Consider the following 15,609-nt stretch of genomic DNA (forward strand, 5'->3'; position numbering starts at 1 on the left):
TCCTATGCACACATCCGCCCTTTAGTACCGAAATGGGGCTTTCCGATAAAACAAAAGCGAAACTTATTAAGCACTTAAGCCTCTACTCCTAAGAGTGTCGCGCCATTACATATACAGCGATGGACGAAGAGTTTCCCTTTGCCCTGGTCGTCGAGGGAAAATGGGACCCCAAGACCCCCAAGCTGAAAAACAAACTGACTATTTATTTCCAGAGCAAAAAGTCGAACGGAGGAGATTGTGTGGTAGAGTTCGAGGTTTCTGACGGCCAAAAGGCGAGCGTGCGCTTCAAAACGGAAGAAGGTAGGCTACCATTATTTACTCTCCAATCTGTGGAAAGTTGATCGAAAAATGACCACAAGATCAAGATAAAAATCATAATCAACACACTCAGAAATGACAATAACCTGTTGAACTGTAGGATACTTTGTCTGGCCTGCTGCCATCTCGAGGGGGACATGATTTGTGCTTGTTGTATGCATGTGTCTTCTGTATAACATGGAAAGGTTTATATATTTTACTTTAAAAATGAATTAATGTGCTTAATTAAACCTTGCAGACATTCAACCCTCCTGTGATATCATTTTTTCCCCCCAGTTCTTTTAAAACTCTATTCTAACAAACTAACCTGATGACTGTAGGATACGTTTCCTGGCCTGTTACCATCTCAAGAGTTTTGTACTTGTAGTATGAATGTATTTACTGTATAACCTGGAAAGTTGAATATATTTTACAGTAAAAAAAAAAGGATTAATGTGCTTTATTAAACCCTGAAGTACATGTAAAGCTTTATGTAACAGCTAATTAGGTACACAACATGTCACATGCTTCCTTGCAGGTAAAAGATATAGACCTCAGCAACGAGAAAAAAGTCTAGCTGGATCTCTTAAAAGTGCCGTAGTCGACAGTCTTTATGGTTTAAATTATGTAGAAATGCTAAAATATAAGATGTTGTTGCTGAACATGAAAAGAAAAGAAAAAAAAACCCCAAACAAACAAAAGCAAAACAAATCTTCCAGTAAACTTCCAGTCTGGAATGTTGGCTTGTATTTGGATCGGCTTTTTGTCATTCATTTTATTATGTACACACTCCAGTACGCATCTTGTTAAATTATCCTGAGGGGAATTTTGCATGTTTATAGAGTTTCATATAACAGTTATTCCCATCCTGCTGAAAGGATCGGGGCGAGATACGTTTATTATTTTTACTATAAACCGCACTGGGACTTTTTCACTGTATCTGTGTATCACTCTATAGTCTGTGTTTGCCAAATAAAACTCCAATTCTAGCAACAGTTCACTGAAACCGTGGCATGGCAAATAATATATTTTTCATGTATATAATGTCTGACTGAAAATATGAATGTTCATCATGTATAAATGTACAAATCACTTTCAGCTAGTTAGCAGGCTTCGGGATCTATTTCTGTTCATAAAGCAAAAATAAACAGAACATTTGGCCATACTGTGTCCAGAGTGTTCAGTTACTCAATATTAATTTATTATTTATTATCAATTACTACATAAGAACTTTCAGGCATTTGAATCTCAGTGTGTGCTTGAAAGCGATGGCTTGACCATCCTTTGCAAATAGAATGCTAAGCAACTAGCATGCTAGTTGATCCCACATAAGTATTTGGACGGAGTTTTCTTGTACATGGGTGGGCTCAGTATCAAAATCTTATCAGTATTCAAATCTTATTCAAGTCCACCTATTTAACCAGTTCTTTCACAAATAATACCTATGTTTAACTAACCTTTAACTTTTTTATTGTGCTTCAGTGAGACAGAATGTTCTTCAGAAGGAAGGGCATGAAATTAAGCTTGGTAAAGGTCTCCTGAGCCTGAGTGTTTATCTTCCTCCAAATGAGGCCAAATCTAGTCTGGTGAGTATTTTATTGAATTATTTTAAAAATATTAAGAAATTAAAAATTAAAAATGTAGAAGTAATTGAATTGGAATAGAAATTGTTAATGCTTAAATGTGACTGCTCGAAACATATATTTTCTTCAGGAAACAAAGTCTTCAGTTAACACAGATCTAACAGGTAAGCCATTTTGTCATGATTTAAACCTTTTTTTTGTTCATGCTTCCATCTAGAGGTGAAACAGTTATGTGACATATTTTTATTGTGAGCTTATTGTGAAGTCTTGACCAAATGATCTTGGTCTTTGAAGTTTAAATGAGTTAATAATTTCTCTTGATATACACATAGTACCCTTTATGCTGGGGTTATAAACTGTTGGTGTAAAATCCTCTGAGATTTTATTTCTAGATACCTTCAGCTTCACTTTCACTTTTTTCAGTTGTAAACATGCCATTTACAGTGGTTCTCAGTCTCATTCCTCAGTCTTTCCATGCTCTTTTACATAGGCTTAGTGTCATGAATGGTTGTCTCATTCAGAACAAACGCAAGCTGTTCCCATAACTGAGAATGACTGGCTTTAATTAAAAGGTTTACTTAGACCAAATTCAATAACTGCCTTTTCTTTAAAAAAAAATCATCTACCAAAGATGAAAAGCCAACATCCTCTGAATCTCGGACCGAAGATGAAGCAGGATCTGAGCCAAATGAGGACAGTGAGGAGTCATCTCCAACGTCAGCTGTAATTAAAAATGTCCAGAATCTGAAAGAGGAGTATCTTTATATGCTGGTAGAGAATGTCCTCGGGTGTAATCTTGAGGAAAAAAACATCAGCATAGAAGTTATCCCTGAATGTGGATTTGCTGTGGTTACTTTTCCTAATAACAAAGGTAAATCATTACACATGACACAAAACATATACGTTTATTGGTGCGTATTATTTCAAATTGTAGTATATAATATAATTATATAAAAAATATTATATAATTTAATATAATTACATAAAAAATCACATCAAAACTTTAATACTTAAACCTATTCAATTTTATTTAGAAAAATTGATTAATGTAAATTCATCCTTCTTTACATAGTGTAGTTTGTCATCACATAAATGAATAAATGATCAATTAATAGCAAAGCTGCTGTATATCTCAATATTTGTATCAACATCTAATAATAATATACACCGAACAGGCATAACATTATTACCAACTGCCTAATATTGTGTTGGTCCCCCTTTTGCTGCCAAAACAGCCTGACCCGTCATGCATTGTGTATTCTGACACCTTTCTATCAGAACCAGCATTAACTTCTTCAGCAATTTGAGCAACAGTAGCTCGTCTGTTGGATCGGACCACACGGGCTAACCTTCACTTCCCACATGCATCACGGCTGCCCATGACTCTGTCGCCGGGTCACCACTGTTCCTTCCTTGGACCAATATTAATAGATACTGACCATTGCAGACCATCAAACTCACTCACATCCTTACGCTTGCCCATTTTTCCTGCTTCAACTTTGAGGACAAAATGTTCACTTGCTGCCCACTAACAGGTGCCATGCTGAGGAGATAATCAGTGTTATTCACTTCACCAGTCACTGCACAGAATGTTATGCCTGATCGGTGTATGCCCCACTAAGCCAATATGATAATTTCATTTAAAGTGAATGTAATAATGTTCTGTGATTTAGATGCAGTAGACTTCATTGACTCTTGCCCCAGTAACTCAATTTTCAAGAAGAAGAATCTGGAAGTCAGTCCCCTTGAGATGACCATGAAGGTGAAAGTAGAAGATTTATCTTCAGACTTGAACTCTGACTTTATCGTGCTCTATTTCGAAAAGTACGGTGAAGTAGATGGCGACGTGGAAATGCTTGAAGATGATGAATCAGCTATAATCACATTCAAAACCCATGCAGGTAAATGTAAATTTAAATTACGTAAAGTTGTTTTTTCAATGGTAACCTTAATAAATATTACAAGACAAAAAGCTTTACTTTGTGTTTTTTTCAGGTGTAAAGACAGTTCTCGGAAAACAACATTATATTAGAAAAGGCCAGATCAGGGTATTTCCATACTACGAATCGCTGGGAGTTGCACTCTATGGTGATGAGAGACCCATTTTGAAACTCCCAGAATCTTTTACAGAAAATATTGATAAATCTGTTTGGAAATATCTTCAAGAACACCAAAAAACATTGGACCTAATCAAGCAACATATGCAGAAGCATTTCTGCCACCTGGAGTTCCAAGACCCAGCTGTGAGACTCTGTCCTCTGGACTCCATCCTTCATCAAGGTGTACAAACGAAAAAACTTCTCCAGACGTGGAGACAGAAGGCCTCTGCTGAGTTTACTGCTACAGTGTCCAAATATAAGTCACTAGAAATCAAGATTGAGAGAGATGCATGGGCTGAATTGAAAGCACAAGTCCACCAGATGTTGTCTTATGAACCTGTAACACTGATCCTTAATGAAGATCAAGGAAGGATGATCATGGCTGGCCTCGCAGAAGATGTACACAGAACTGGGAATGTGGTGCAGAGCACTGTTAACAGCATTACCCAACGAATCCAAAGAGAGAAGAACAGCATTGAAGATGAGATCCAAATGACACCATCAGTTTATGAGATCATCATGAAAGATGGTTTGCAGTACAAAATCTGTAGCAAATGTCCCGAACTGAAGCTGAATTACAATGCTCCTTCTCAAAAGTTAACTCTTTATGGTTTAAAACAAGACGTTTTAGAGTCAAAGAATACAATTCTACAAGCGGTTGTTGACCTCAATCGGAGAATGATAGCACTCCCACCATCTATTTTGCAGTACCTGATAAAGATGGAGAGAGAAGAATTGACCAAAGAACTTTTCTTATCCAAGGGAATCTGTGCATCGTTGGAGATTAAAAATAACCAGGCGTTTCTCCTTGCTAAAACAGAGAAAGCATTGCAAGATAGTGAAGATCAGTTGAACGCACAATTACATCATGCATGCATTGAAGTAGATGATCCCAGTGTGCTCAGGAGCACGGAATGCCAAAATCTTGTTGACAGATTATGCAACACAGTAAATTCATCAATAATGATGATTCTAATAGACATATCAGACAGACAAATTGTGATTTCTGGATTTGTTGAATCGGTTCAGTTAGTTCAGGAAAAACTGTCTGATTATGTGATTAACAATTCTCACATCACCACAACAGTACAGGCTGATAAGATTATTGTGAAATTTATAAAAGAGCACAAAAAGGAAGATTGGTGTGAAATGGTGAAAAACAAGGTAAAAGTTAGCTTTGTGGATAATGCAATCTCACTGAATGGCCCAAGGTTTCATGTGTCTAGGTGTAAGACTGTCTTTGAGAACCTATGTTCATCTGTTTACTACCAGAGATTTAAAGTAGACAAGCCTGGTGCCAAGAAGGTTTTTAAGAATAAGGAATTTATGATTGTTGAAACAGCAAAGACCAAAATGGGGTGTATAGTTGAGTTGGTGGAGGAAGATTACAGCAAGCAGGTTTCTTCTAGCATCATAGGGAAAAAGAGAGTTCGCACACCTGATGGAGTGGAGATTATAGTCAACAATGGTGACATGTGCTCCTATCCTGTAGATGCTATAGTGAACGCAGCCAATGACAAGCTTGAACTCAGTGGAGGTCTATCAAAAGCACTTTCGGATGCTGCAGGACCACAACTGCAGAAAGCCTGTAACCAGATTATCAAACTGCGGACAAGGTTGAATGCAGGTGAGGCTGTCATTACTGAGGCTGGAAATTTGCCTTGCAAGCATGTAATTCATGCAGTAGGGCCACAATATGATATTTCGAATCCTCAGAAAGCAGTTAGCACTTTGAAAAATGCTGTAAGGAGAAGTCTGAATCTTGCGGACAGAGAGTATTGTCAGTCACTGGCAATACCGGCCATAAGTTCTGGCAACCTTGGATTCCCACTAGTCCTTTGTGCAGACACCATTGTTTCAGCCCTGAAAGAATTCTTTGAGCTCATGAATGGAGACATGTGTTTAAAGGAGATCCATCTGGTTGACAAAAATGATAAAACCATTGAGGCTTTCGAAGCAGCAGTGCAAAATGTGTATGGGGGCAGTTCCACAAGTCAGGGCCCAACATTGATTACTATTTCCAGCAGTCAACAGCAAAACCCGAAACCATCAAGCTCCTCGAACCAAGGATCGACCCAGAGTGTTAAGACGAATGAAGGATTGACTATTACTCTTGCAAAGTGCAACATTCAGGACACCTCAGTGAGTTCAATTCTCCTACTTAATATGCTTTTTTATTAAATTTTATAATTCTTCTGGACCAAAATTTTAGTCTTATTTTTTGCTTGTTCTTTTGTCATTAGTTGGATGTGGTTGTGAACTCTGTATCAGCTGATCTGGCTCTTAACCATGGAGCTATTGCAAAAGCCATTCTAGCTACAGCAGGGCCACAGATTCAGATAGAACTTAACCAGCAGGCTACAGGCCAGGCAAACAATGGAGCGATCTTCATCACTAGCGGTTGCAATCTGAAAAACAAATTGGTGTTTCATGCTGTAGCCCCACACTGGAACCAGGGACAAGGTTCAGACCAGATGGTACAGTTTTATCCATTCTAAAAATTTCCTTCTATAGTAGATATTTGTAGGTTTAGGTTGTAACTCAATTTTAATGGATTCTCCTTCCTACAGATGGAAGGCATCATGGATGCATGTTTAGATCTGGCTGAAAAGAAGAAGCAGGGGTCTATTGTTTTCCCAGCTATCGGAACAGGGAACTTGGGTTTTCCAAAGACGCTGGTGGCTACCATTATCCTGGACTCGCTTCTAAAGTTTAGCAAGAATAGAGCTTCACATCATGTACAAGAAGTAATGATTGCTCTCCATCCCACTGACCACTCAACTATTCAGGTAAGGTAAAGAATATGATTTTAGAGATAAAGAGGTAATCTTAAGGTTCTGTCATTGACACAATGGAGGTTAGATGGAGGGCTAAAGAGCAGGATGGGAAGAATGAATATCATTTGCAAGTAGACTGTGAAGGTGTTTTCTTTAAAGAGATCAATTAAAAAGGTGTAATGTGGGATATTGACTACATGCGTACAGCATTTAGTAGACACCCTTATCCAGAGTGACTTTCATTTATCACATTTGTACAACTGAGAGTTAAAGGTATGCTCAGGGATACTGCAGTGGCAGTTTTTTGTTCCCAGGATTTCAGCTCACAACCTTCCATTCAGTAGTCACTCAGTAGTAAACACCTTAACCACTGAGCTACCATTGCCATGTACTTGAATGCTGACTATTCACTATAATAATTTGTGTTTTTTTTTTATTCCCAGGCTTTCACAGATGAATTCAACAAAAAGTTCAACATCCAGTCATCCTTAGCAAGTGGCTCCATCAAAGGTTCAAATCTAATGACATTTTAAAATGCACAAATATAACAGATATGGGAAAAGTAACATTCTCATTGCTTTCAGTTGTGTTAATTTCCTGTTTATGTTGATATTTCTAGGCCACTTCTCAAAGGTCACCACATCAATGACAGGGATTCATGAGACTATAATGGGAGGAGTTGTGATTCAGGTTCTCAGTGGAGACATCAGCAAGGAGACAACTGATGTCATTGTGAACTCAACCAATGAGAATTTCACATTGAAATCAGGTAATCTTTTTTTTTTTTTTTACAAAGATCATGCCTGAAAATCTATCTCTCTTCCAACTTTCTACATGTTACAGTGATGTACAGTTGCGATATTAAATGAAAGGGCTAGCAGTTAATATTAGATAAGGATTCAGGAACTCTCATAATGCAATTCTTGGAGCGTGGCTACTTTGCACTATGTATATACTACCAAGAACTTCAGCTAGTTCTCTATCACCTATTACCGCTGCCAGGTTACAGTTACCTACATACCATCAGTTGTAGCTAGGGTTAATAGAAGAGCTGTCAAAATTAACACGTTAATAATGCGTTAATGCAAATTCATTTTAACGGCACTAATTTTATTAACACGTGATTAACGCAGCGCACATTTTCTGTTTGACCCTTGGCCTTGCCCATAGTTTGGGAAATGGGAGATGCAGCAGCAAACCGAAATTGAGGAATAAAAACATTCTCTTTATATATAAAACAATGTCTGATGGTTCTGTCGAGAAAGTCTGCATTTATTGTGGATGTGAATTAAGTTATCACCGCAGCACGTCGAGTTTAAAATATCACTTGATGGCGAAGCATACATGTGATACAGAGAGCTCTCCTGCCCCTCGCCAAAGGCAGACAATACTAGATTGTTTTCAGCGGGGATGTAATGTGAACCTGGGTTATGTTCTTTTCTTCATGTGTTTAATAGTCATGAACAAGTTATTTGTAAAACATGTCTATGTTCTTTATGCTTTATATTTAAGGTGGTTTCAGTAATAAATGTACACTTTGCATGTTTAGAAGAAGTGATCTGAAAATGTTAACAGGCTTGTGTAAGTAAATAGCTCAGTGCAAAGAAAGAAGTAATTGTTTTCTATGTTCTTTTTTTTCATATGTTTAATAGACATGAACAAGAAAAATATCTATGACCTTTGAAACATGTCTAGTCTTCATGTTCTATGTTGAGTATGGTTTCACTAATAATAAACAACATACATTTCAATATTTGTCCATGCTCATGTTGATTAGAGTATTAAAAACTAAAAAAGCATTAATTTAAGGTACATTTAGAACGGATAAAAATGTGAAATTAAGTTGCGATTAATCACAAGTTAACTTATGACAATCGTGCGATTAATCATGATTAAATATTTTAATCGATTGATAGCCCTAGTTAATAGTTATAATAGTTAGAGTGCAAAAACTCTATTTTGGTGGATTTTTATCCAGTTTAATGGACAATAAGGGCATGTAGTCGTAATCCATTGAACCACTGATTAATATTTCTGCTGTAAGAATTTGATCTATTTAAAATTAGCTGAAATCCATACTTCTGAAATCTCATCCTAGAATTTTGATCTAATTTGCAAGAATATTATTGCACTCTAAGCCTCCTGGTGGTCCGGCGGCAGCATCCCACACCCTTGTTGCTGTGGTCTGAGGTTGATTCCCGGGCAGGGATCTAACTTGGCCTCTGAACAGCTAACTCTCAGTGCCAGTCCCTAGCCCAGATTAAATCAGAGGGTTGCGTCAGGAAGGGCATCTGGTGTAAAACTTGTTTCAAGTCTAATATGCAGACCAGATGATCGTGTGATATGGGATATTTTTAATTTTTTAGCATTGGCCTAAAACTTTCTGTGGCTGATAATTGCATTTAGAAAATTCTGCTCAATGTGACAGTTTATTTATTTGCACACATTTATGTCATGTATCAGTCTTCTCATAGCGTCCTGGAAGCTATGAGGCCTATTCACATAACAATGAAAGAATTTTAAACAAATTGCAGCTTGGGGCCAGGGAAAGTAAAATTAAGGTTGTAGCTGTTACACCAAAGTTTATTTGTATTATTAAAATCTGCCAGATGCTCAGTTAATAAGCAATTGCTATATGCTGCAGTTGATTTGTATAGGTGAAACACCTCCAACATGCTACATGATGTGATAATGTAGTGCAACTTTTATAATTTCCCTATAATTAAAATTTGCCAGTTGTTATTTAACTAGCTGTGACAAGATAATTAATACATAACGTATCTCTCTTATTTCAGGTGTCTCAAAGGCTATTTTAGACGTAGCAGGTCCAAACGTTGAAGCTGAGTGTCAGCAGCAAGGTGAGAACTGATCACCTTATTGAAATCAGCTTCTAAAATAACAGGAAAATGTCTCTCATTGTTTCCTGCATGTGACTTAATACATGTTACATATCACATTATATATTAACAGGAGCGTTGCCAAACAATGGACTGATAGTGACTCAGCAAGGCAACCTGCAATGCAAAAAGATCATCCACATTTCAGCGAAAAATGATCTTAAAAGGATCCAAAAACTAGTTACCAACGCGTTAGAGATGTGTGTGAAAAACAATTTCACCTCCATTGCCTTCCCTGCCTTTGGAACAGGTGAGCTGCAACACTTTTATAAACTTTGCATATGACAAAAGCCTTATAGGATGTTTAATTTGACACAGTGTATGTGTTAGGTGTAAATTTTTGCCAACACATTGTATAGCGGTTGAGATGTGCAAAACAAAATAACAAATCCGAAAGCACAATAATAAATCCAAAAACACAAGGACAATACAAACAAAGCAGAAAAGGTAGGTTTATATCATTCTTACCGAGAAACATCTGTCACTCAAGATATACAAGCAGTAGGAAATTGTGTATCTAACTTTATTTCTTGTACATGTGTGGAGTTCTGCCTTCACTTTAAACCATTTCTTTCTATAGTGCAACTTTAAATCGTTTAGAGGAAATAACAAACATATATATTTATATTTATAAGAGAGTGGAATTCATTCAAGGCTACATTGAGGAAGGACGTTCATATGCCGTGATTTTGTATATACTGGTGATGTATCATGGCATAAAGATTAGTTTGCAAACACATCTAAAGAACGCAGATTTGTCTTAAAGACAAAGCTATTCCAGTAAGGAGCGCTATAAGAGCAGAGCTGTGTTCATACACACACCAATCAACTTTCTACTGCTGCAGCGTGCTGGACTTCTTGTATATCCTGAGTGACAGATGTCTTGTCCAATGAGCGCTAAGAACTCCATTCTCAAACTATACCTACCTTTTCCAGTTTGTCTAAATTGTCGTGTTTTTGGATTTGTTTATTTGGATTTGGATTTGTTATTTTGTTTTGCACTTCCCGGCCACTGTATATAGCATGTTGTAAAAAAAAGTATCTAGAATTAGGCTTTAACACATTCATAAGTAATACTGGAGCATTTACATAAACGTGACTTAGGGGTTTTCCTGAACTGAAATATGTTTCCCTTTTCGCTGTTGTAGCATTTAAAACATGGCTGCTACAAACTGTGAAAACGGAAATAACGGAAGCTCCTATGTTATTGCTGTGTACCTCAATATTTATTACCATACATGCTTATTGAAAAACAACACTACTGACAGATGTTTTAGAATGAGAAGATTACAGTAAGAAATGTTTTAAGTACTTTGATGATAATATCAGTGTCATCTGCATGAGTTTCTGAGGTAAAAAGTGTTTAAAATCATTATTTCTTGAGTCGTGTGATCTCTGGTCTAACATCACTGGGGAAATGATGCTGATTCAATACTGATTCATTCCAAATTTGGTAACCCATTTTGCATTAATACCTTCAATTCCTTCAATGGTTGACCCCCTTTCATTGTCCACCACAGAGTTCAATTCAATTTATATGTATAGCGCTTTCAACAATGAACATTGTCTCAGATTTACAGAAGTATAGGATATAAATGCTAAAGTTTAAAATGGTTTAGGGGTAACATTTATCCCTAATGATTCCTAATGAAGAATGGACCAAAGAAAATAAATCTGTCTTTTCTTACAGGTCAGGGTGGAATTAATTCAGGCTATGCTGCAGACCACATGCTGGATGGTGTAATTGACTTTTTGAAGAAGATTCCACATTCTTCACTCAAAACAGTGCGCATAGTTATCTTCCAAGCACCCATGCTACCAGATTTTTATCAGAGTATGCAGAGAAGAGAAGCCACCGAGAAGCCGAAGAATGAGGGTGTGCTGGCAAGATTGACATGTACGTCTGCTTAAAGTGCTTTAGTATGAACAAGAAGTGATGTTCTTAACTAATGTGAGATTTTGATTCGTTTTTTTCATACAACATGTCTTTTATTTCAACAGCTTTTACCAAATCGTTTTTTATAAGCTCCAAGCCAAAAGATGTCAAGCCACCAAAAGAGACTGACTTTGTAATCGAGAACAAGATGGTGACTGCGGCTTGCTTCTCCATCTGCGGGCCTTCGCAAAACGCTGTGGATGCAACCCTGCAGTTACTTGATAAGCTCATCTTAGAGGAGCAGGCGTTTCAGACCATCAGTGATTCGATGATCCTGAAATTGTCCGATAAGTACAAGCAACGAATCCAGGACCTGCAACGGACCCTGAACGTTAATGTGAGAATAGAACACAAGGATCAGGTGGCTAAAGAGGCGGATTCAGACCAGGTCAAGCTTACAGTAGAGGGTATCAGCAGGGATGTTCTGATGGTTGTAGGCGAGATCAATGAGATGTTAAGAGCAACCAGAGAGGAAGTGAACCTGAATAAAAGAATGGAATTAACAGCTGAGATGGTGGACTGGCAATATCAACTGGGTGTGCAGTTCCACAGCTTTGACCAAGTTACAAACTTCAAACTGGAAGAAGCATTTCATCTGAATTCTCAAGAAGTGGACATCAATTTTCAAAAACAAGTGTACAAAGTCAAAATGCCTGAGGGTCCTGCTGTGAGTGCTAGTGGTGGCATCCAGATGGAAATCAGACGTGTTGACAAATTAAGAGGTAATTTTTAATTACTTCTGCATGGGTCATCCAGGTCATTTTAAACAAGTACTAGGATACATTCATACATTCATAAAGGTAAACATGCATAAAAATCCTAAGAACATACGTGTAATACCTAAGAATTACTGATTAATTTGTTGTTATATCTAAGACAATTTCAAGGTATTTAAGTTTTGTTTCATACTGGTGCATGACATGACCACTTTTAACTAGCAACATGTATGCTGAAGTGATGAGATACTTGTTCTGAATTCGACACAAAGAGAATAAATATATTCATCATTAAACAGACCAAAGCTGGTAGATAAAATAAGTCTCTGGAAACTCTCCCATTTGTGAACTAATGTGTTTAGCCCTGTAGTTAGTTTCTGGTCCAGTGAGCTTCCATCAGCTAAATAATTTACACAGATGCATGTATTTGGATAGAATTCCACTGCTCATCAGTGAACTACTGATTTTTTTTAAATCAACTAAAATACATTTTCAGGTCCTCATCCACACCACCCCCGAGCTAGTAAATCAGAACTATTATGAAATCTCCTTATAACCTTTAAGCAATTCTGATCAATTGAAATTAAAACCATTGTTGTTGTTTTGTTTTTTTTTAATTGCAGCTACTGAGAACCTCCCGAAGGAATGGGAAGTCATGGCATCTAATGAGTTACACAAGGTTTGTCCACTGCAAGTTGGCAGTCAAGAGTACAACGATGTCCTGGGCAACTTTAGAAAAACATGCCATAATAATAATGTTCTTTCGGTATGTAAAGCACAAATTAGTCCAGTTTCCATTTCTTAACATTTGTAGTGGTTTATGTATAAAATCCTTTTTGTTTTTGCTTCTCGTAGATCGCAAGGATCCAGAATCCTCGCATGTGGAAGAACTACCAAATTAACAAACAATATATGGAACAAATGAAAGGCCATCAGAACAATGAGAAAATGCTGTTTCATGGAACCAGAGAAGATTCAATAAACCACATAAACCAAAATGGCTTCAACCGGAGCTATGCAGGGAAAAATGGTACGTTAATATATCTTTCTACGGATTACAGTCTTTAGTTTTTATCTTGACTCCGTCAGCCTCAGTGGCTAGATCCACTAATCTCTTTATGTTGATTCATTGCAGCTGCAGTTTATGGAAAAGGAACCTACTTTGCACTTAATGCATCTTACTCGGCCCAGGATACATATTCAGTACCAAATGCACAAGGAAATAAGCACATGTATTATTGCAGAGTTCTCACTGGAGAATATACAGTTGGAAACAAAACAATGATCGATCCCCCTCCCAAAACCGCCAACGGCACAGATCTCTATGACACTGTGGTGGATAACACAGCCACTCCAACCATCTTTGTGGTGTTCCGTGATTACCATGCGTATCCGGACTATCTAATTACTTTTACCTGAACTGCAAACCAAAGATGGCTGCACGATTCATGAATACCTGTGTAGTGATGCAACCTGGAACTGAAATAAACTCCATTTTCATAAATTAAAATAAAATAATTGACAATATTAAAAGGGGGGGGCAGGGTCTATATTATTTTGAAAAAATTATATTTACAATATATAATTGTGATTGTAAAATTTAGTTCTGGTGCAAGAAAATAAAGTGAGGAGGATGTCTTCCCAAAACCAGTAACCCGGTAAAGCATCCAAGGTACTTATGTTCTACCACCACCATGCTTCACTGTAGGGAACGGCGGCTGTGTCTCTGTGTCCACCAAATATAGCGCTTTATGTCAAGGTCTCAGAACTGACTACTTACTTTTTCTACGTTTCCTGAGTCTCCAACATGCCTGTAACATGACTGTCCATAAAGCAAAGCAGTGTGATGTTTAGGCGTTATGGTCATCATGTGTCTCCCATCTGAGCTGTGGATATCTTCAGCTCCTTCAGCGTTTCCCTTGTCCTCTTGGTTGTTTCTAAGATTAATGCTTTTATCACCTGATAATCTTGAGGATGGTCTCCTCTAGGCAGAGACCCTGGTGTTTTGCATTTATTTTTTTTGGAAAATGTATATATTTGTAGAATCAAACCATAATACATATTTTTCCAGAATTCCAGATATATTCTCTAAGATATCTTTTGGCTTTTTCCAGAAACAAAAATGCTTTGAAATCATAATTAAAGTGAATTCCATTCAACTAATTAAGTGATGTTTGATGGAAAATGGTTGCACCAAATTAATTTTGCAAATAGAGTGTTTTGTGTAGATTTAATACATATTTCAGTCCATGTCAGTTCCAGATTGTAACCGTGTAATACTAACCGACGATCAAGTGTCGAAAACATGTTGCTGCTTTTAGGTTTGTTTGAATTAGAATTGACTTCTGCTTTTATTGATGAGAGCCTGAGAAGCATAACTACATCTCAATAACTAGAGACTTCTTGACAAATGATTCTCATGGTTCTGATCTAATTTTCAGGTCTACTAGATTTATAGTGTACTTGAATATTTCAGCACATGCTAATCCCCTGTATGCCTTAAAACCACGGATTGCTGAAATAGCATGGCTGCTGGCTCAAGACTATTATAACTATTAATGGGAGACCATTATATTTCCTATTTCTCTTGATATTGAAGTTTGAAGGGATTTTTTTCCCATTTTGCATGTGATCATTGTTATGAAAGTCAAGCAAGGCACTGATACTTTAGTTACATCAATTTCTGACTAGATCTAAAGAATAGCAATATCCTTATATAGCTTACATTCTAAAACTAAGGAATTTGATATCGTGTGGTGATTTTTACAGCTTGTTCATGTTCTGTGTTGCTGTCTTCCTGCTGATTTTTACCCGATGATACACTGTGATCATGTTTACAGAGAATATAATCTGTTATCCGTAAATCATTGACTACAGTATTCGAACCTTTCTTGCACTTTCAAGACAATGCATGTTTATGTTTATGCACAAAGCAAAAGCATGGAAACGTGGGCTGTTGGGTCTGGTATATGACTTCTACCTTTCAACAAAATGTAAGAATCGAGTCACGCTTTAGTTTGCTTTGTCTGTAAACATTATTCACCGGTAACTCAACATGTACTTTTTCCTGTGTAGAAACGTCTGACACTCAGTTTAACTTTAATAAAAGGCATAGTTTATTTAATAATTGTCATAAGATATAAATTTATTTCATTTTCTTTACATTTCCCAGCGTTTACTACAACACGATCAGTTTAAACGAATATACAGAAAAATACTGAGGAAAATGAAACAGAAAAATGTCAACACTTCAATTCAATTCAATTCATCAATTCATGATATAGGATTATACAAATTGATTACA

General features: G+C 37.0%; 1 protein-coding gene across 1 annotated transcript; it reads left to right on the forward strand.

The window, feature by feature from the left end:
* The first annotated feature begins 113 nt into the window (after nucleotides 1-113).
* On the forward strand, nucleotides 114-15,432 carry parp14rs1 (poly(ADP-ribose) polymerase family member 14-related sequence 1). The gene is made up of 17 exons (XM_058392744.1): nucleotides 114-300; nucleotides 1,780-1,883; nucleotides 2,011-2,044; nucleotides 2,512-2,751; nucleotides 3,554-3,781; nucleotides 3,876-6,121; nucleotides 6,223-6,456; nucleotides 6,550-6,768; nucleotides 7,200-7,266; nucleotides 7,376-7,525; nucleotides 9,552-9,614; nucleotides 9,727-9,903; nucleotides 11,344-11,550; nucleotides 11,655-12,311; nucleotides 12,929-13,071; nucleotides 13,161-13,335; nucleotides 13,441-15,432. Exons 1-17 carry the CDS (start codon nucleotides 120-122, stop codon nucleotides 13,722-13,724), a joined length of 5,409 nt encoding a protein of 1,802 aa, XP_058248727.1. The 5' UTR covers nucleotides 114-119; the 3' UTR covers nucleotides 13,725-15,432.
* Nucleotides 15,433-15,609: the final 177 nt, after the last annotated feature.

Source organism: Hemibagrus wyckioides, linkage group LG06, assembly GCF_019097595.1.
Source record: "Hemibagrus wyckioides isolate EC202008001 linkage group LG06, SWU_Hwy_1.0, whole genome shotgun sequence".
In the NCBI taxonomy this organism is placed as follows: domain Eukaryota; kingdom Metazoa; phylum Chordata; class Actinopteri; order Siluriformes; family Bagridae; genus Hemibagrus; species Hemibagrus wyckioides.

Coding starts and splice junctions, on each gene's coding strand:
- parp14rs1 (XM_058392744.1), top strand. CDS start 120: ATGGACGAAGAGTTTCCCTTTGCCCTGGTCGTCGAGGGAAAATGGGAC. Junction 1,884..2,010: donor ATGAGGCCAAATCTAGTCTG/GTGAGTATTTTA, acceptor TATTTTCTTCAG/GAAACAAAGTCTTCAGTTAA. Junction 6,457..6,549: donor GACAAGGTTCAGACCAGATG/GTACAGTTTTAT, acceptor TCCTTCCTACAG/ATGGAAGGCATCATGGATGC.